At 39.6% G+C, this 22,772-nt stretch overlaps 1 protein-coding gene across 1 annotated transcript; it reads left to right on the forward strand.

Moving 5' to 3' along the window:
- The first annotated feature begins 10,187 nt into the window (after positions 1 to 10,187).
- Positions 10,188 to 22,632, forward strand: LOC140154735 (uncharacterized). The gene is made up of 6 exons (XM_072177300.1): positions 10,188 to 10,206; positions 10,717 to 10,799; positions 16,350 to 16,494; positions 20,020 to 20,283; positions 21,540 to 21,701; positions 22,565 to 22,632. The coding sequence occupies exons 1-6, from the start codon at positions 10,188 to 10,190 to the stop codon at positions 22,630 to 22,632; spliced, it is 741 nt and encodes a 246-aa protein (XP_072033401.1).
- Positions 22,633 to 22,772: the final 140 nt, after the last annotated feature.

A 22,772-nucleotide genomic window follows, 5' to 3' on the forward strand; every position in this document is an offset into this window, starting at 1 on the left:
TTTTTCCTCTTCAACGACCATACTATATACAGTCTATATAAAAAATTCTCCCACACCATCCACTTAGTAATCTCGATGCATCTTATACTACAATTTAAATTACTGTCCTAAAAGGCATTACTCTCAACCAATAAATATTAATTAGATCATTTTATATACATTATGTATGGAGAAATAGGCAAGGACAAAATAAAACATTTCCAAGATTATCAACATATCATTCTCACATAAAAGGTATTTGTAGTAAAATAGAGCTTTGAAAATGGTGCGCTACTGATCCAGCGTTGCGATGAAAAGTGTAAAAACATATACTTTCCTTTAGAATCAAGTAAGTTCTGAACGGAATGCGCAAGGAGGGTTCTGTTTTTTGTTTTTTTTTTTTTGGGGGGCATCCTGTATATGTCAAACAGGTACCAGCTGAACTTCATTTGCAAAACTAACATTTGAATTGTTAAATTTTTGTAATATATGGTGCTTAATCAATACATTTGATTTAAAGTATTACGATTAGATATGTTTACATTTAATATAATGACAAAATTTGAATATCCAGGTCTCAGACTGTACCTTAGCTATCACAACCTTCATTGAATTTCTCTTTTTTTCCGATTTTTAAACGGCTTTAATCCACCCAATTGGGCAGTCACAACACCAGTTTGGTAGTACGCCGGGGACCCAGTCATGGCCGACTAAATTCTGACCATCACTTGGCTTGTGGGATTTTTCTATAGGCTCTATTGATGAATGAATAAATTGATGAATATCATAATTTCAATAAAATTATAACACACTGTTCTAAATCAGTTTCATTAAAGACACACCATCTCGTTTTACATTTTGTCTCTTTCAGTTCCTGCCATCAATCTTGTTGGCAAGAACTCTCTACAAAGTGATACTACAGACGATGGTGCAGTTTCTGACCGTGCTATAGACGGGGATGAGAGCACAGATACAGACGATAACAAGTGTGCCATAACAAGTAAGATCGATCATAAGTATTAATACGTACAAATGAAGCCACTTTGAGAAAAAATGAGAAAACAATTTATTTATATGGTGCCACATGGTCTCTGTTTCGCTTCTATGACAAAAATGATAAATGCAATGATTAGCATTTTTAATACCGTATTTAACGAGTATTAATCATTTAGAGGGTGATTTAACTATTTTTCATAATTTTTGGCAAGATGTTTTTCACCAGGGTTTCAACTGCCACAAAAGCTTGCTTATTTCGCTAAAATATTATTTTCAATTCAAAGGCCCAAGTTTATATAGGCTCCTGCGGATTTTAAATATGGGGTGGAGGCATTGGACCTGACCCAACCCAAGGCCACCAACATGATTGGTGTTGTTTCTAGTTTCTTGAAAATAACGACTGCTTGGAGACCTGTTAAAGCCATATTGTATAACATTTTCATAAAAAAATATATTAGTATTTCTTTTCCATAAAATGTTAGCTTTTACTGTCAGATATGTCCTTTTTTAAGTTTGACCCGAACAACAGAGGTAAAGCAAAGAAAATTGGAATTTACTATATAAACTATATATTAGTATTTCTTTTCCATAAAATGTTAGCTTTTACTGTCAGATATGTCCCTGTTTAAGTTTGACCCGAACAACAGAGGTAAAGCAAAGCAAATTGGAATTTACTATCAGCGCCAATGTCGCCAATGCGTATCACACCGCGTCGGTCGTGCTACTGTTATGAACATAGGCGTAGATCCCGTGGGGTTGGGGATAAATTCCCCCAATATTTTGTAAGGGGATGGTCTATACAATCATCCCCAAATTTTGACGCCTTTATGTGGGTTTCGGACCAACTTAACCTCATATTAGGCCATTTTAATCTAAAAAAACCCAATTTTGCGTGCGAAGCGCGCATTTATTCCACTTTTGTACCATACTTCACCAGTTTAGCTTCAATATGCCAAAATTCCCCCATCCTCCCCCCCCCCGGTCAAAAAGAAATCTACGCCACGCCACTAATTATGAACATGGCGTACACGTTCGACTACTATTTCCATTTTAATAATTAAACGACGGTTCCTTAATTCTTGATTTTTGCAGGTATGTTAGTTTTATAAAGTACATTACAATCGATCGTGTAAAAGAAAAACATAATTTTGAAAAATATTGATGTTGGCCTCCTCAGCAAATGTTACAATATGGCTTTAAGGGCTCGGAAAGTGACGTTTTCACGTATTTTTTGTTGGACTTGAGAGCATATCAGAGATAATCGAATTGCATTTTTAAAACGAGGAATGTCCTTCTGATATCAAATAATTTTGAATTTTTTGAAATTCGCGATATATAATACACATTTTATGGCAAATGATTTAAAATAATAATTTTTGAAAGTTAACAGTCCTCGAAGTAAACTTTATAAATCTAATGATATGTACTTTAAGTGTATGTAGCTGGGATCAATTGAAAATGTTGACCTTTTCCCCAAAACCTTGAAAAAAATTACGGTCTCAACTGCATGACGAGGCGTGAATTTTAGCGATAATAGCGTATAAGTATACAACCAATATAAACACGCTCATAGAAATAAAAAATAAATAGTGTTACAATTGAAGTGTTCAGGCTGGACAAAATATTGAATGAGGTTAAAAAATTGAAGAAAAAAATCAGAATGTTAACTAATTCGTTCTTGCACTCACGTATTTACAACAAGAGAATAAATAAGTTTCGATGTGCCTGGTTGTCATGACGATGACCGTATTTGCCGGAAGCCCTATCCTTTCCCTAACCCTAGCCCTAACACTAACCCCTTCCGGCATATATTCGGTCACCCCTCTACTGATAATGCCGTATCGGCTCTCTGATAATGCCCACCATTTTTAAGGTCAAATACATGAGGTCAATACGCATTTTAAAGATCCCGAGTTGTTGTTTTTTTCTTCCATTTTCAGCGGATGAAAATGCAGCTGTCTTTGACAAAGAGCACACTCACGTATTACAACAACAGAATAATTAGAAATGTGCCTGCTATTCCCATAATATGCGCCAAGTGGTATTATATTAATGATTCATTATTTTAAAGTTCCCGGTTTTTCTATTTTTTAGCTGATGCCATTGCAGGTGGTGACGGTCCGTATTGGCGAGTCGATTTAGGCGGCGAATATCGTATAGATCAAGTAGTTCTCTTTGATGCATGTAAGTATAGCCTATATTTTTAGCTGTTTACAAATTCCATGTACACGTAACTATTTTTTACCGACTGATTGGCGAGTTTAAGAGAGGAAACATCGTCTCCTGTAGTGTTAGGAATTTCTTGATAATTTGGTCTTTTGGAATTTTAAGCGGTAAATTGCGTATGATAAAGGCCTTGGAACTTTTTTGTTTCTTTTTTTTTAATTGAATTATTTTTAAATATTTTAATTAATAGTGTTATTATTATTATTATTATTATTATTATTATTATTATTATTATTATTATTATTATTATTATTATTATTATTATTATTATTATTATTTAAGATGTCCGTGCAACTGGCCTAACAAAAGTGCATCGTAGTAACGCTTTGGCTTTCCCACTCTCATTTTTAGTTGACTGCCCCACTTGCTGTCCGGATGCCACCTGGGTAACATTTGGACAGTACTGCTACAAGCCTTTCACAAACGCCGGATCCGGCGATATAGTCACGTACGATGTTGCTTCTAATATATGTCCCACTGGTACTGAATTAGCAAGCATCCATAGTTACGGAGAATGGGTATTCCTTACAGGTAACTTTCTTCAGTCTTAGTATTTTTAATTAATGACAAATGGGTGAATCGATGCAACTGCGTGATCCCTAGTTCTTCTCTGATCCAGTCTTTGTCGATAACTTTTGCTCCCTCTCAATCAATCGCCATGGTTTTGATGTGACACATATTTCGTCAACTTATACCTTTCGTACAGTTCAGTTGAGTTTCCTCCCTGTTAACTATTCGAATTATTTTAAGTGTTTTTTCAGTCTTGTCCCAAAGGGTCTGCTGATTTCTCCGATGTGCGCGAGACTTCTTGCAGTTTTTGGATGGTATTTCACAATCGCAAGTTTTTGTGGTTTTTATTTTAGTCTTTGGGGTGCATATTTCAGCGTATTGTATGGCTTCATCGCTGACCCGGATCGCTGACTGGTTGTCATGCTTTTTAAACGCTCTCTGCAGTCTTTTAGACACACCTCGGGCACATGGTTCACTGGCGCTGTACGAAAGGAGTCAGTCGATGCGTCTAATGCACCCCCTCCCTTCGGGGCTCGTGCATTAGACGCATCAACATTGGCGCGCGTACATTATTTTGTCTAATTTCTCTCCCAACAAGTAATATGCGTTCATTTCCCTGTAAGTGTGCAATACTTGTTTGTCTTTTAACATGTTTTGAGTGACAAAGAGAACAGTATTTTCCATGATAAAATCATTGACATGCACATTGTATTTCATTTTACAGCATAACCATGTATGTACATGATCCACCAGTGGAGCTTTTGCGACCCCTACGCAGAACCTCCGATAATGGGGAGTTTCTGCGCAAGTGCGCCGAGAATCCGTCAGCGGATTCCCTGCGACCGTGCGCAGAATTACTCCACCGGAGCTATATACAGAGGGGAGTTTCAGCGCACGTGCGCCGAAAATCCGTCAGTGGATTCCTTGCGACTGTGTGCAGAAATACTCCACCGGCGCTATATACGGAGGGGAGTTTCAGCGCATGTGCGCCAAAAATCCGACTGTGGAGTCCCTGCGACCGTGCGCAGAAATACTCCACCGGCGCCTATATATACGGAGGGTCGTTTCAGCGTACCTGCGCAGAAAATCCGTCAGTGGATTCATTGCGTCCACCGTGCGCAGTTAATCCACTATCGAAAGTTCTGCGTAGGGGTCGCAGAAGCTCCACTGGTGGATAGCTTACATAACTCGCATAATGTGAAACATTTATTTATCTTTTAATCTGTTTCAAGTGGAAAAAGAGAATAATTATATCTGTATCATGATAAAAACAGTAAAAACAATTTTGTACTGTTGTGTAATTCTTTTGATGTATTCTTTTGGTTTCACGAAGGAACTCTTGATATTACTTGATGTTATCATTGATTTACCTGTATAGCCCTCTTCCCACAGCGGCTTCGCCATCGGGCCAAAGTGTTTTTAAAATGCGTAAAAACAACTTGGTTTTAATGCTAATTATTACATTTTCTAGGGAAGTATGATTATCTTTATAAAATAGCCGAATGGGCGGGTTTTCGCTGAAATATTTTGTGTGTAAAAACTGAAGCATCCTATGTATAAAGGAATATATGAATAATCACTGCACAACATGTAGAACGATTCGTGATACCCAATTGTGGTACAGTTGATGTTGTTTAGGAGAGGGAGAATTTTATTTCAATTGTATATACGTCAAAATACTATACCCGAGAAATGTTGGAGTTGCCTATAGCCTATATGTTTAAAATTCGATCTGGCTACCAACAGCTCATGTGGTCCAATGGATTAGCGCGCTGGACTTGGGGATTCTGTATGTAGCTTCGGTGTGGGTTCGAGGCCCACCTCTGCCAAACTGAAATTCCCTTTTTTTTTAATTTCCTATTTGGGAAATGGGACTGGGCGAATTTATGTATGGCGAAACCGCTGTGCCCTCTTCCCTAGTAAAAGTGGCACAAAATTGTGGTTTTATCTTTTCCTTCTTAACTAAACATATCTCAAGATTAAAACAATTGAACAGAACAAACGGCATTTGAGAGCTAAGAATATGCCCTTGACGTTGATATAAGCATCATGTCATAACAGTATCTCCTAATTGCCAAAGAGGGCGCTCTTCACTTGCACAATGTTTTTGAGACAGGCTGTATAAACCAAAATTAAACTGTCGAAATGGTTTGAAGGTCTTCTTGCAACATTATTTTCTTTCCCCATAAGTTTAACACCATTCATTCCTAATGGCATGCGTGGTAGTTCTTTCTTGGTCTAAAAGACTTCCACATAATAAAACATAAAAAATAATATTACTTCAAACAAACTATCCGAAATCAAGGTGTGCAATGAAGTGACCATGGGAGGACACAGGCAAAATTACCATAATGGATTAAAAATGTCTTAAACACAGTTGCCTGCCCATTTATTTAACACATAGTCAGGTGCTCAGGAGCTTGTGAGAGCGCGCGGAACGCCTTTGTGTGAGCAATGGTGGCATGATCTCAGGGCCAACCACATTGCTGTTACCGGTACATGGATTAGACTGCGCAACCAAACCGGAGGTATTGCTGGAGCTATAGCCGCTATCGCGCAGGGGATCGCGAGGATCTGACTCAGAATTGGGATGTGAGGGATTAGCATTCCCGGGCAGGGGGTCACAAGTAGCGGATGGTGACAACTCGCAAGGTATGAAAGGAGGCTCTGGAGGTGTACGTTCAGGGACCGGACCACATCAACAATCTCGGAATCCTCAGTGAGTGGGGACGACTTGGGTAAGGGACGAGAGTCCTGGTCAGGATAATATTGGACCTTAAAGCACTCAGCTTTCTTGATACGATAAGAAGTATTCCTAAGCTGAGACCCCACAAATTTGCGGATGTTGCACCATGTGCCTTCGATAGTTGTGACTATAGTAGCGATCTCTTATATAAGATTTCTTGCGATCTGAGTAGAGGTAGACAAGATCACCAACCTCCAACTCTGCTGTTGGGGAGGCAGAGGCTAATGGGGCCTTTGAATGAGCACTGTGTGGGTGGTTGGCTTTTCGCAAGGCATGCTGGGCCTGAATCATTTGACAATCAGTGAAAGGGACTTGCTCATTGGTAAACTGGTCTCGCTGAAACCACATCTCACGGGCTTAAAGACCCCGGGATCTGATGCGAGTATTAAGGGCAGCAGTAGCAATGGCAAGTGATAATGGTGTAGCCGGACCACCTGTAGGATCTTGTCTGAGCAACTCATCTTCAAGCTTACGAATGGCTTTCTCAGCAACAGGATTCTTGTTATTATTTTTAATACGACCGATCTCAACCGATAGATGGTAACGTGTGAGAAGTTTGTCATTGGCGATTCGAACAAAGCCTGGTACTGGGTCAGTACGAATGACTGCAAGGGGGCCATCAAGTGGACGAAGTTCAATGCACAATTGAATCAGAGCATCACGCAATGTGCCATGTTGTTCATTCTCTACAATGCAAAAAGCTGTGTAGGAAGTTGAGGTTTCGCGAAGCACAAGGACTAGCTGACGGCTACGCTTCGGGATACCACCTGCAAAAGAAATGCCAACTGTATCGGGAGGGTCACTTGAGGATTGCTCGATCAATGCCTTAGGGGCATTGGACAGAGAAGCACACTGGTGACAAGTTGATGTCACTTGATCAATAGCCTTGTCCATATCAAGAGCATAAAAGTAACGCTGGGTCACCAAACTGAACTGATGTTTGGAGGGAAGGTCAAGATGGATGTGCAGGGCAGTGAGAAGACCATTTAAGACCTGCCTGGGAACAACAATACAATCGCGAGTTGGGGACAAGGGTTGATCGCGACGAACAACAAGTAGGCCATCTCTAGCGATAGATGCAACCTGCAAATAGCGCTTCACATCTTTGACGGAAGTAGCTTTCTTAGAAGGGCGAGTGCCCTGAATTAGATGAGCATGTGTTTGTCGCAGATCCGGGCATTCCTGCTGAATAACATGCCAGGCTGCTTTGCTGGCAAAGGGGAGCTTTGCTTTCCCAGACAGAATGTCTTGTGCGGAAACTCGAAGGACAGTTGCTTCCTTTTCTCGTTTAACAAGAGGAATGTGGAAACGCGAGGACTGGCTGAAAACTTGCCACGGCAGAGCTTTTCATATGTCTGAACACAAGGTTTGCTGCCAGTGAGGATACATGTCTTGTGTTTGGACTGAATAACATAGGAACTGAAGTGCTTGGTGGAGGCAGAAATAGACAGCGCCTCAATTTCACAGGGTAACCATGTTGGCTGTCGATCACGCAATTTAGCACTGAAGAACCCAGCGAAGACGAGTTTGTCATTGCGGAAAATATACAATGTCGACCCAATGCTATGTTTCTTCACGGATCCATCAGTAATGATCCAAAGCTGATCATTGGGATGGGGAAGTGTGACTGCCCTAGCGGTAGACAGTGCTGCTTGAGCCTTGTGAAAAGCAGCATGTAGCAGTATTTTCATGGACTCATGGGATAGAGGGATTTGGTAGAAAGCACTAGTCAAGTCAGTGGCAATCAAGTACTTCCATTTGGCAATTGAACGCAATGTTGAGTCCACATTGGGCATGAGAGAGGATTGTGGCTTGCTATATCTACCTACACCAGCAAATGCAGTAACCAGACGAAAGCCTCCATTAGGCTTCTTGACAGGTATTCGACACACACACCTACATCTTCAGGTCTAGCAAAGACGCCTGTTTTTTCAAGCTGATCAAATTTTGATTGCAACTCTTGGAGTTTATCCTGTGCGTACAATGGGAGACGACCTTTGCGTGTGGGGGGGGGGGTTGACCGGTCCCATATTAACCACAGATTTGAAAGGGCCGACAGCACCATTGAAACCTGGGAAATTAGGGTCAAAACCTCATCGTACTCGTCGAGAAGACTGCGGAAGTTGGATTGCTCACAAGTGCTAAGTATACCATCTGGGTCAAGGGCAACAGTTCAACCTGTGAACTGGGTTTTGGAACATTGACTGATGCTGCTGCAGCAGTGTGTGGTGGCTTAAAACCAGTGATGGTGAATAAACAGTGTGTATCTGGCCAAAATGTTCATGCTTTCTGATCATGCTGATGCTTTCTGTACACAAGTGGCACACCAGTATTGTTGGGAATGCAAACCCTGCCTGCAATACTTGTGATTACATGAGGCTTGGGTCAGGCTTCTTTGGGCGGTAGGAACCTACCGAGCGGGGTATCAACAAGGGGCTCAACGGCAAAGGTAGCATCTGACTCAGTGATGTATATGGGCACGACGAACTGTGTGCTGGGATTTGGGGCTCTTGTTGGCGCATAAGTAATGATTGTACCATCTTTCAAGATGATTTGGTTCTTAGCAGGGCGGATTGCGACATTATTGCATTTCATGATGGGAATACCTAGGGTTTCTTCATCGAGGTCTCTAACAATTAGACCTTTAAAGACAAAGGAGTGTCTGTCACGAGTAAATGAGAGGAGTGTTTCGCCAACTACCTTAAGAGGAGCAGACCAGGGTTTATAAGACGCAACCACGTTAACACTACAAAGTTTTCTAGTGTAGGCGTAATCTCCTCATCTTCATCGATGACCTGGTCATAGTGACTGATGCCTCTTTCTTGACGCATGAGGTTGTCTTCGGTGAATGCTACTAAACGCTGGTACAAGTCCTCAGGGCATTCATCAGGGTAAATGCTGATATTGTCAAACTCCAGGAAGTGGCCACCTGTTTGGAAGCCAAAATGGAGACGGATGGCTTGTCATATCTCGTTCAGGCTTGTGCAGTTTTTCAGGATGGTATTTCGTGAGATAATTGGACAATAGTTCGCTATTTGTAAAGGCATCAGTTCCAATGCGGCATTTTTCTGGACTGCTGTTTTCCTTTGGGCTTCCGGTGTGTCCTCGCCATCATTAGTGAGACTTCGAAGTGGGGAAGTTTTTGACTTTTTGCCCCCATACCACTCCTTCAACCAAGTAAAAGGCCATTGCTTTGTCATACAATGTGTTGTGGCCATTGTTGATTGTTTTTACACTCGTGTATGTGAACCAAAGTAAAAGCTAATGTGCAGGTTTAAGCTTACTGTTTTAAGCTTGCTTACTGGTCGCTCACAGTCAGCTGAGAGACTTCAGAGATGACTGGGATCAAATCCAAGCTGTGACCACGCCAATAAAAGGATTAAGGATTGATCTAATGTGATAATCACAACCAGGCACATGTAGCTCACTCGGTATATTTCCGAAGAAATCATCAAAAAACTGTCGAATTAGTCTCAACTGTGGTATACCACGTTTGAGACGAATTAGAAAGTTTTTAATGATATCTTCGGAAATACACCGAGTTGGAATGCCTAATTTCAATATGGTACTGCGAAAAATAGGGTCTTTCACTTGAAATCCATATACGTCGTATTACATGTAGAATACCAATATCATGCTGTATAAATATAAGTAATTCCATAAGGAATTAGTCATATTTACAACAACAAAAAACATTTACACATTCTTTTTGCATGAGTACTTGAAAGCGATGACATTATATGTTATAGGTAAGTTTTAAAGAATTAATTTGATTTCCCAATCAAGGTGTCGCCTTCCTTTAAAAGGTACGATGCTGTATAGAGTGCCATAATAAAGTTTTGTATTCAGCATAGGACCGCTAATGCATAATAGACTCGAAATAAAACATTCAAGATAAAATCACTATTGGTATATTATAGAATTTGTTAAACAATTTCATTAAAATTTTCTTATGTTATTGAATTGAATGAATAAAATGTTTCATATGGACGGCCCCTAAACCATTGCGCTAATCATCAGTGGCATGGTGTATGCAAATCATTAATGAACCTGTTCCGGAATACATCGATGATCTGCTGACCCATATATATCTCTTCTTGGACTACTGCAATATTCACGCGGTTCTTTCTACGTATGGAGACCTACAGATCGATATCAATTTCTGCACCCAGATAATGATATAGGCTTCCAGAACACATCAGATAATGCTTATTCTGTGATAATTTCATCTGTTCATATACTTTCTCCCATGTTGACAGCTTTTGCAACATCAGCACCCTTGTGGATTGGTTTGAGTGATGCAGCAAACGAGGGAACCTTTGCATGGGAAGACGGATCTCCTGTAAGTGTAAAAGTGATTTGTTTTACAAGAAAATTACACGTGACAGTGTTGTAACTTATACTTAGAAAATAAACAATAGGAATTTTTTGCTTTTACTATGACGTGTGATAGACGAACCTGTCGTCTATCACACTCTAGAGGATAGTAAAAACAAACATTCCTATCGTTTATTTTCATGAATAGTCAGTTAAATATTATTTTAATAACTATAAACCCTTAGGGAGGACAGTTTTTATGGTCTACTGAGCTCAGCAATGCTTTGCTGTCTTCGATAGCGCATTGTATCGGAGAGGTACCTGGCTTTTATCAAAGCCCAAACCCATTAAAGCATGTAGAAAACTCTTTTAGGCTCCGCTCAATCGACAACTCTGCTCCGATACAACGTATTGACCAAAATATCGATCGAATCAATTTTACGACCATGCTTGAATTAACAACCCATTGAAACCTAATTACACCACTTTTATGTAAACATAAACTTACACACATTATTTACTTTCTATTGACCGCAGACACGACCCGAGACAGGCTTATTTAATGACCACTTGAGAAGTTGATGAGTGGGTCGTTATGTACTTACTGAACACAAAGGAAATTGATTTTGGTTTTACCATCGACCGTGTTTATAATCCTGCTGCTCTGCTGAACGCTCCGATAGATATCAGCAAACTCGTATACTGTTCGGTTGTTCCTATCGAACGCTCTAGCGTACATGAACCATTATCGAAGACAGCAGAGCATTGCTGAGCTAAGTAGACCATAAAAACTGTCCTCCCTTAGGCACCAGAAACAATTTTGTTCGATCTTTGGATCGCCCGTCGATACTGCTTCGATGCTTGTTATTAATGAACTATCAACTAATTAATCAGAATTAACGCTAAATTTATATTGGTCAATATAACTACCGGCACAAATTACTATTGTATCACAATTAACAACAGTAAATCAATTGATTTCATAAATAATAAGGATCGACTAAGCATCGATAGTCGATCGAAAGATCGAACTAATTTGTTTCTATTGCCTTAGCAAAAATTGAGTTACCGTTATGAAAACTCCCCTTTTTCTGGAATGAACGAAACTTGTTTACCGTTTAAGTTACGCGTACTGCGATCTCGTTCGCGTATTATTATAGATCGCACAACATACTCGCGCTTCGAACAAGCGTCTTCCGCGACGGCGCGGTTGCTGCCATCTACCGTGTGATCGACGACATGCAGAAACCGGGTAGGGGAGAGTGGGGTAAGTTGAGCCACTTTTTACATTTTCTTTCACTACGCTCAAATAAATAAAGCAGGACTCAAATGCAGTGTTACAAATGAATTATGTGTATGTTTACTTGGTTATGATACCACAAAATTTTAATCAATATTTTGCACTTTCTCACAGTGAGATGCCAAAAATTATTTGCAAATTGGCTCAACTTACCCCAACGGTGGGGTAAGTTGAGCCATTCGCGGGGGCAAGTTGAGCCGCCATAGAAATGCACAGTATATGCCATAGCTGTTAAATCCAATTTGGCCTTTTTTTTAAATTGTTGTTTTCAGGTATTTATTTCGAAAAATAGTTTGATATAAACTCCTCAACGAAAGTTTGGAAAGTTTTTTCAAGCATCTGTATCTCAATTATTTGTGACATATTCATATCGTGTTGCATATCACTGGATAGCTACAATACTCCCTTTACAATGACACCCAATTTGAAACAACAACATTTTTCACGGCTGAGTACACGCCTTGTGAATGTAGTGGGGTCTCAAAATGAATTTGCCAAATTGACCATTATTCTGTGCTCAAACAAAGCTAGCCACTAACCTCAATAGCGGGTGGAAAAACCAAAGGCAGCCACAATAGTCAGGCACCTTCTCCTCATGCTGCTCACCGACCTGGTTACACGTTACTGTGGGATGGAATTCCATTCTTCCACAAGGAGTCGTCGCAGGTCATTCAATGTGGTTGCCTATGGGCTTCTTTGGCACGCACAGCGCGATCAAGCTGGTCCCACAAGTGTTCAATCGGGTTGAGGTCTGATCTCCGGGTCTGGCCTGATAGCAGGCCATTTTGACTCTACTCCCATAATCTGTAGATAGTCGTTGACTACTGTGGCTATGTAGGCGAGCGGTGTCATCTTGGAGGATTGCATTAGGTCCCAGATTGTGAAGTTATGGGATTGCAGCTTGCTGCACAGAATAATGGTCAATTTGGCAAATTCATTTTGAGACCCCACTACAATCACAAGGCATGTACTCAGCCGTGAAAAATGTTATTGTTTCAAATGGGGTGTCATTGTAAAGGGGAGTATTGTAGCTATCCAGTGATATGCAACACGATATGAATATGTCACAAATAATTGGAGATACAGATGCTTGAAAAAACTTTCCAAACTTTCGTTGAGGAGTTTAGAAGTAGTTTGATCTAAATATTGCATACAAGTAATTTCTGACAAGATTTTACTTTGAATAAAAAATTTGGGGAAATTCTGCAGGTTTTTCCTATGCTCAACTTGCCCCATGGCCTGTGGCTCAACTTACCCCATGTGACCCTTTTTGTCAACAATCAAGCCCCCGCCTGACTAAAACTTGTTACCGTTGTAAAAAGTTTTCTAAAATAGTCTTCATATACCACATCCTCAATACCCAGAATGCTATCATTTTAGCCTTTTTCTTTCTGGGTGAAACATGAAAAAATTGTTTTTTGCCAAAAGTTGAACAAAAGTGCGAAAACTGAACTTTCTAATGCAGCTTTCTTATCCTATGTGCAAATGATTCCATATTACACTTGAGAAGCCTCTGTTATGTCATATACAAATAAGTGGAACTGCAAAGTAAAACAAGTTTTTACTTTTCTTTCTATAGGGGGTGGCTCAACTTACCCCTTGGCTCAACTTACCCCACTCTCCCCTACACGCCGCTAGTCCGACACGCTGCTAGTCCGACACGCCGCTAGTCCGACACGCTGCTAGTCCGACACGCCGCTAGTCCGAATCTGAAATGCACTGCACCAAATGAAAAACACTGCTCTAGTCCGAAAAAAACATGCGTTAGTCTGAAAATGAAAACCACTGCAACAGTTAGACACGCCGCTAGTTTTCAGAACTGAAAACCATAGCGTTAGTCCGAAACTGAAAACCACAGCGCTAGTCCGGATCTGAAAAGAGTGGGCTAGTCCGAATCTGAAAAACACTGCGCTAGTCCGAATATCGGACTAGCGCAGTGTTTCCCAATTCAGATTCGGATGCGCAATAGTTTTCAGTTTCGGACTAGCGCAATGTTTTTAAGATTCGGACTAGCGCAGTGTCGTACTGTAGGAATGTTTTACAGATTCGGACTAGCGCAGTGGTTTTCAGTTTCGGACTAGCGCAGGGTTTTTTTTCAGTTTCGGACTATCGGCGTGTCGGACTGGCAGGTTTTTTTTATAGATTCGGACTAGCGGTGTGTCGGACTGGTGCAGTGCATTTCAGATTCGGACTAGCGGCGTGTCGGACTAGCGGAGTCTCGGACTAGTGGCGTGTCGGACTAACGCCCTGTACCCGTTATATCAAGGCCAGTATTAATTTCGATATAGTATTACACAAAGCCATGCATTCTCTAGCGCATTGTTTTTTAGATTCGGACTAGCACAGTGTCGGACAGAAGCAGTGTTTTCCAGTTTCGGACTAGCGCAGTGGTTTTCAATTTCGGACTTGCGCAGTGGTTTTCATTTTCGGACTAGCGGCGTGTCGGACTGGCAGAGTGTTGGACTAGCGGCGTGTCGGACTAACGCCCTGTACCCACAAAGTTGAACAAAATAGACAATGTTGCTGCACAGTAATCTCTAGTTGTTCCGCCTTTGCATTCAAATGTATAAGAAGACCACCCGCTATAAGAAGGTCACTTCGAGACTTACTGCCTACAAGCTGTTATGGCAGCGCGGGGGTGGTCACGTGCGTATTTATAAAAGCGCATTAATGAATACAGGGTGTATCAAAATGATTGGTACCGATGACATCTCATTTTTGCAGAATTGTTTTACTATTTTTTGTACCAGTTTGGAGTTAATTATTTATATTTTTGAAAATATAGTAGTTTTATCTTCTCTAAGAATTTTAGGTCATAACGATATCACATTTTGTTCAGAAGTTACATGATTGTAAAGGAAAGTAGGTGTTTTTACACTTTTCATTGCAACGCTGGATCCATAGCGCACCATTTCAAAGCTCCATTTACTACAAATACCTTGTGAGAATGATATGTTGAAAATCTTGGAAATGTTTAATTTTTTCCTTGCCTATTTCTTCATTCATGATGTATAATGTTCTGATCAATATTTATTGGTTGAGAGTAATGTCAAAGCCGTAATACCTTATAGACTTGAATACTTTAGGTGGGGTGAAAGAAGTTTCACTAAATAGATCTTAGTTTACATGACAATAGCTGCCAGATACATCAACCTATTATCTTAAGATTATTAGATCAATAAGTTAACATATGCCCCTTTCTATTTATAGTACAAAAGCTATGTTAATTAGCAATTTTATATTTTTGATATATTTTTGAAAATGTCACATATAGCGGTACCAATCATTTTGATACACCCTGTATAACCGAAGTACACTGTTAAGTATGTTTTACGTTTGCCTGTTTGTTTTGTTCACTACCATGACTAACTACTAACACTGACTAAGCTACCATCTTTGGTTCAGGGGACACTGAATAGTAAGCGTCGCCATTGAAAATACAACTGATGGGGTTATTTGAACTGTTTGGCGATGGAGCAACCCCGGGGGAGCAACACTCATTAAATTCAATATATCTTTCTTTTTTTTTGCATACAGATCGACAGTGTAGGATTTTCGCAAATTTCTCTTTCTTAACTCAATCTCAAGCTTTTCATCTCTCAAAATCTGGTTCACGACGCATCGCATTGTCGGATAGCTTACACATCACGGAACAAATTTCAAGTGAATTTTTCGCATCCATAGGCAACAATATTTTAGCAATCTTTTACAAAACATCCTACAATGATGTCATACACATATATTGGTGGACATACGCACATTATTTATCCTAAAGGGTCTTCTAAGGCACTGCCGGGACTAGACCGACATTGTACTTCCGATCGCGGAAGCTTATAGTTCAGTGCCTCCTTCAGTGTTCTAGTACCCAGGGGTCCCTGTTTCAAATCCTAGTCAAGCATGATATGTGACCTGCTACCACGAAATCAACGTAAAGTCGACGAGACTTTATACTCATTTTGTTGAGTTGGTAGTTTCGAGTTGATGCTCTATGTTTGCAGCCACCTGTACAAGCCAATAGTATTATCCTTCGTGAATGGCCCATTGTGCCCCCATTCACAAAGGACATACAGAGTATATACTTAGTATGTCACAGGTGAGTGAACACCAATGCAGTATCCAGGGCATTTTAAAGGACTAACTCCTTGCGACTTTACGCTGATTTCGCGATAGCAGGTCATATATTGTCTTTTCCTTAACCTCCTTGAGGGAAACAATCGTGAAAGAATAAATTACGTTAAGTATATATTTGCTCTATGTTTCTGATACTTGTTGCAGTTGGACGGTACTGTTTGGGGTCAATTTCGTCCGGACACAACCGTGGGTAACGGCAATGATTGTGTTTATTTGACACCAAGTGGATTATGGTATGATACGGACTGTGACGGTCCTACGTATGGATATATCTGTAAAACTCGCCAAGGTGAGTATTACATGATTATCGCTGTCAAGTTTATTTAGACCATCTACATCTATTGATGATTATATTACCCTCACGACCCATTATTCCAAATAATGGGTCAAGCGCCGTAACACATTCTACATGTTCTACGTATAGCATTACGCTGGGTTACGCGTACAATATTTCCGCGATACGCGCCGTCACTACGCATACGCGCTTCACCTTGAAGTAAACAACCTAAAAAAATTGGGCAAAATTTGATATTTTCTCTTTAAATTGCACTATTTTGTGGTATTATACTAGAAATAAAGGGGCAGCATATCCTTTACATCAAATAATGTGTCCTCGGCAGTAAAAACGTTTAATGGGTTCGGTTGCGGCTCGCCCATTATTTACGTTTTACTGCGTCGGACACATTATTGGGGTGTAAATGATACTGCATTACCCTTTATTTCTTAAATCGTGCCAGTGATGTGGGAATTTCCATAATTGCTTAAGGGATGTGTAAAGGGCGGGAACCTGGTATGGATTCCAGAGGGATTGTGCCTGTAAGAGATACAGCCATCACAAAAGGACTAGCTCAGATCGCGCGCCAAAGGTTAGGAGTTCAGAAAGTGTAATTTTTCCCAGCCATGAATAAAAGTAGGCAGAGCTGGGAATCGAACCCGGGACCTCTCGGTTCTAAACCTCAATGCGTTACTACTAAGCCAATTAAGCCAAGGTCAGCCATTGGCCGGCTTACTGAATATACAAAGAGATACCTCATCATGCTCATTTTGGTGCCAATCACAAAATAGGTTTGATGACAGGTATAAATCAAAATAATGGTCAAACGTCAATGTTTCCAAAGCAGTATACTATTTTAGACGTAGACGCAAGCTTTCTTGCAAGAAACATAAAAAACATAATCGCCAGTCGTGCCCTTTTTATAAGATTTGATACGGCGCCGAAGTCAGTCTGGAACCCTGTTTCCAGACGAAAAATTGGATGTTTTTACAATGAATACATTGTAATTATATCATCAAAAGACCCACATAGAGGAATACGACATCTATCTGAGCCAATCTGCATTCTGTTGCCTACAAAATCAGACAGAAATTCTAAAAGGAGCCTGACCAGATATCAGCCTTAATTTAATTAATAAAACGCATTGAAAACGCCAAATTGCAGTCACAAAATATATAATATTAGTAAATCAACAAAGCGAATGGTAACGTAAGTATGTGGAAAAAATCTGTATTAACAATAATAAAGATTTGTCTTTGGCATGTTGCTGTTTTGAAATATCACCAAAAATATCAAGTTTTGGAAAAACGTCCCAAAATTTAAAACAAACACGAACCTTCCAAAATAAATACTTATTCGCACTCGGCAGCCCAGTTACTACCTGCCGCTGTGATTCGGGGTAAATCGTCGCTTCCTCTCTCCAGTTACCAGTACTTCAAGTTTGCCCATACCCAGCCCTTAAGAACATTTCCTTAATTTGAGCCCATTTTTTCCTTTTCATGCCCAGAATACACTCTTATCGCTGATAATAAGAAAACGCTGTTTAGGAGAGAAGTGTTTAACATTTTTGCCCTGATTACGAATTTTTGCTTTAAACATCATATATTTTCTTCGGGTTAATCAAGGGCTATTGATATTGTTTAAACATTAGCGAAGTAAATACTTTAATCAGCATGTTTCATTAAAGAAATAACATGCGTTTAAACAACATCTGTTTTATTTCAGTAATAAAGTTCGCGTAACCCTTATTTTAATCGAAGATTGATTAAAGAGTACAATAAAATGGTGGACATTGCATCTGCAAGGCATTAGGCATGATCACACGGGAGCTTACCTCCGTGTTACCGTAACACGGAGGTAGTGCAAGGTCATGACTTAACACGGATACTTGTCCACACGGTCCTTCCTCGTGGTCTTTAACTCTAAGCACTCCGTGTTAGCTGCACTGCTCGGTCTTTACTTCGTGGTAAATATAGGAATTTCCTGGAAGTTATAGGGCCGTTTGATATGTATACTGCAAGTACACTGAGGAAGCCGATGTCTCTTAGTTTCAGGGCAATTATGTCCTACACGTGTTTTTAGCGGTTATTTTTCTCCACTCAGTTTCTCTGTCTTTCAAGACACTTATCAGCTCTTCCGTTTCTTCTTTTGACCAGTTAAATGTTGTTGTTATTGTTTGTTTGTTTGTTTGTTTTTCGTTTTTTTTTTGCTTCTTTCATCATGTTCATTCTCGGTGAGAAACGGAGACAAATTATTGTGAATTTATTGCTAAAATACTGCGAAATTGTAAGTGTTGTATCCATAAGGTCAAGCTTACCCCGGAATCTTGTTCATACGGGCGCTAACACGGAACGATCGCTTCGTGTTAGCGCGCTACCACAGAGATTTCTCTGTGGTAAATCTTTCGTGTTAAGTTTCGTTCGAGGTAGTTAACACGATACTTGTTCAGACGGGCGCTAACACGAAGCTACCTCAGAGGTAGCTTCGTGTTAGCTTAACACGAACTTACCCCTAAGCCCGTCTGAACACGGCTAATGCGTGGTAGCTGTCGAGCAATGATAATAAAATTTATCGGAATATATACTTCAATTTCCATCTACATTATTCAGATGTGTAGCCAGGAAGCCCAGGAATAGGATAATACTGAATTACCATTAGAGGCGATATAGAGTGGTTTTTGGAAGTTTTACGTCGGTACACGGCATTCGATACGGGATCGATGCACTGTGTGTAGTGTGTTGTGAAAGCATAGCCTATTATGTGCAACGAAAACAGAGATATTTGTTTTGTTTGTTTTGGTCTGGTTCATCCCAAATGAGTGCCTTGCTTTATCATGTTTATTAACATATGTATGGACCTCGTTGTGCACATGGGACAGAAGATATGCAGAAGGAAATTAGTCGTTAGGATATGCAAGCAAATTTATGATCATTGCCTGGCAGCTACATCAGATGTTAACAGAATTGAAAACAATAGCTGAATAAATATAAATAAAATATAAACATTATTGTGCTTAATTTTTGTAAACAACTCAGTTGTTTAGACGTTTTAACTCGGGATGATTTACGCCGAATTTGGTTGTTTAATATGTCAAAAGTTACAAATATGACGAACCATTGATTAGGTTTCTTAAACAGTGAAGAGAGTTACACTTTTTAAACAATAAACGGGTTACCGCGCCATGTAGTGCACCCGTTGCTACGATTGCATAAGGTTGTTTAAGGATTTCGTATGTGGCAAAATAAGAGTGTATAGGAGAATTTGACAAACTGTAGGATATTCATATGATTTATTTCCTTCTAGTTAATAATGTAAATGCAGTGATAATATAAATCGGTCTTGCTCGTCATGCATTATTGCAGAGCTCATTATATGGGGTCTCCCCGCCAGTCCGAAACACCGTCAATCCGAACCCCCGTCAGTCTGAAAACCCGTTAGGGTAAGGGTTAGGGTTATGATTGACGGGGGTTCGGATTGGCGGTATTTCGGATTGACGGTGTGTCCCTGTGATGTTCGAATGCTGTTTCTGTCTAATTCTAGGACCTGTGCTAGATGGTCTTGAAGTGTATGTTGGTTCTTGTGACCATACGGGAACTGTCGATTACAACGGTGCTACTCCTTCGATTGCTGATAATAACCAGTGTGGGGCAGCTGTTACCACTGCGATGGCTGAAGAATTCAATTTTGCTGTAACAATCAAATGTGATCCTCCACGATATGGTCGATACATCTATGTACATCATCCAGAAACTACCTTTCCGGATACCCTTGTACTTTGTGAAGTGTTTGCGTTTGGTAAAGCAGGTAGGAACTCAACATCATTGACATTATTCGTGAATAAGGAGACGCAAACATGCTAGGCGATAACCTTTTTTAAAGGTTTTGTGATCTGTTTCAAAATTCACATCAGCAATATGAAAAGCAACATATACTTCATAAAGGAACACTCCGGCAATCCCAACATTATGCCTTATAATTATGTTAGAAAAACAATTACCAAGCACGAATCACATAAGTAACAGCCATCAAAGTCATGCTTGAGCGGAGATATGTAGTAGTTGCGAGGACTTATTGACCAACCCTCGTAAAATAAACTCATATTGGCCATAAAACGAATAAGACAGCCGGCTCTAAACACGCGATATTCAAAATTTCCGCGCCGAAATTGTCTAGGGCAATGACGTCATTGTTATTTGTGCTCAATCAATTGTCGTCAACCTTCATTGTGTTACTGGGACGTCTTTGCCACAGGCAATTTCAGTGCCCGGGAAATTTGAATATCGCGTGCTGAGAGACGGCTCTTTTTATTTGTTTAAAATAAACCACATGATTCGTGCTTCGTAATTATTTTTCTAACATATAAGGCATAATATTGTGATTGCCGGAGACGTCCTTTAATGAAGCATGTTCTACGGCGTTCAAATAATGCACTTTATAGCAGGCCTTGTGTTTCTTAATAATGTGTTAAAATATATATGGAAAATCAAGACTTACAAAACTGCTAGTGTGCTTTCTAATCCTTTGTTAGTGGTGGTGGTGGTGGTGGTGGTGGTGGTGGTGGTGTTTTTGTAAAGATAGAATAGTGTTTGTTCTTGTAGGCAGTGGTCATGGTGGTAATAGAAGTATTGCAGTATACCTATAGATTCAGATTCAGATTCAGATTTTATTGACATTCATCTTACAACAAGATATGGTCAAAACATATATAATAATATATATAATACAAATAAAGTATAAAAAAACAAATTTTACAACTATAAATGGTTCATTTCACATTCATTTAGAGTAATCTGCATTTTTGCAGGTGCTATAATCATCTGAGGGGCTCATTGCAGGGCTCTACTATAATGCATAGTTAGGAAGAGATAAATAATATCCATGTTAATTATGTTCCCTAACAAGCCAATTTTTGACATTGGTCGAGACTTGGTCCATAATCTTTAGTATTTTCCCAGCCTCCAAGATGATATGGAATAGTATTGGTATAGGCGGTACTAAAAATTACAAACTGCAAAATTAATATACAATTAACTTTAATTTTCCACCTTTGCTACTTTCAGCTGACTGTCCCGATTGCTGTCCTGTAACATGGTCAACTTTTGGACAGTCGTGCTATAAAGTTTTCTCAGCAGCAAATACCTACAACAACATTGAATCTTCCTGTCCGGCTGGAAGTGACTTAGTAAGCATCCATAGCCAAGCGGAGTTGGACTTTCTTTCTGGTAATTTTAAGTTTACCTTTTCTTTAAAATCACCGTTTTATTGAGGTTAACGACCCTTGATTTAATCTTTATTCATACGAGTACAAGTTGCTTTTAAAATGTCTCTAAACTCTCTGTACCTATTTATATCGCTAGTTTCTATGCCTAAATGTAAAGATAACATTGGAATAAAACTCCTTTTTACGTGTCCCTACTGCCTGTATCAATTTATTTGAGCGGACATGTATATTTCTGCAATAAAAAAACAAGCAAACAAGGAAAAACAAGGAAAAAGTGTTGATTGTGATCAGTCGAAGTATAACGTACCAAACATGTGATGACATCCAATAATATTTACTTCTATCAATCATAGCGAGTAATGACGAATATAACAGACAATAATATAACCGTTCGCCTCGATCGGCACTCATTTCTGTTATGTCGTGCAACGTTTGTACAGTATTTTTTGTGGGACATGAGAGCACATCAAACACATCAACTTGCATTCTGAATACAAGGAATGTCCCATCTGATATCAAATAATTTAGATATTTTTGAAATTCGCGATAGAATACAAATGTTATGGCAAAATATCAAAAATTGATATTTTTTATATTTTTATAAACTATGTACAGTAAATAATTATATGTGGCACAATCTGACCCATCTAGACCAAATCAAACAATTTGATCATTTATTTATGATCACCATCAATTTGAACATTTATATCCAAGTGTGTTATTGCTGCAAATCTCGCATCCCTATATTATATGCATAATGAACTTGGTTGCAAAGTAATGACAGCTTTCACGTATTTGATTGTTTTTTGCTCCATATGTCTGACTGTATCTCAATTTGACATTTGCCACCTTTGGACTGATTAGATCTATTATCCAATGCAGATTTAGCGATACAACACGGCAATTATTCTATACTGGCGCGGCCCATGTGACATACATCAATGTTCCCTCATTTTTTACGACTGGGCCGCGATAAATGTCTGTGAATACTCCTGCATGATGAGGGTTTATTGACAGAAACAATAGGAATTGGGTGTTTTAAATCATTAAAGATCTCTGAACATCTTTCATA

Source organism: Amphiura filiformis, chromosome 6 (genome assembly GCF_039555335.1).
Source record: "Amphiura filiformis chromosome 6, Afil_fr2py, whole genome shotgun sequence".
Classification (NCBI taxonomy): domain Eukaryota; kingdom Metazoa; phylum Echinodermata; class Ophiuroidea; order Amphilepidida; family Amphiuridae; genus Amphiura; species Amphiura filiformis.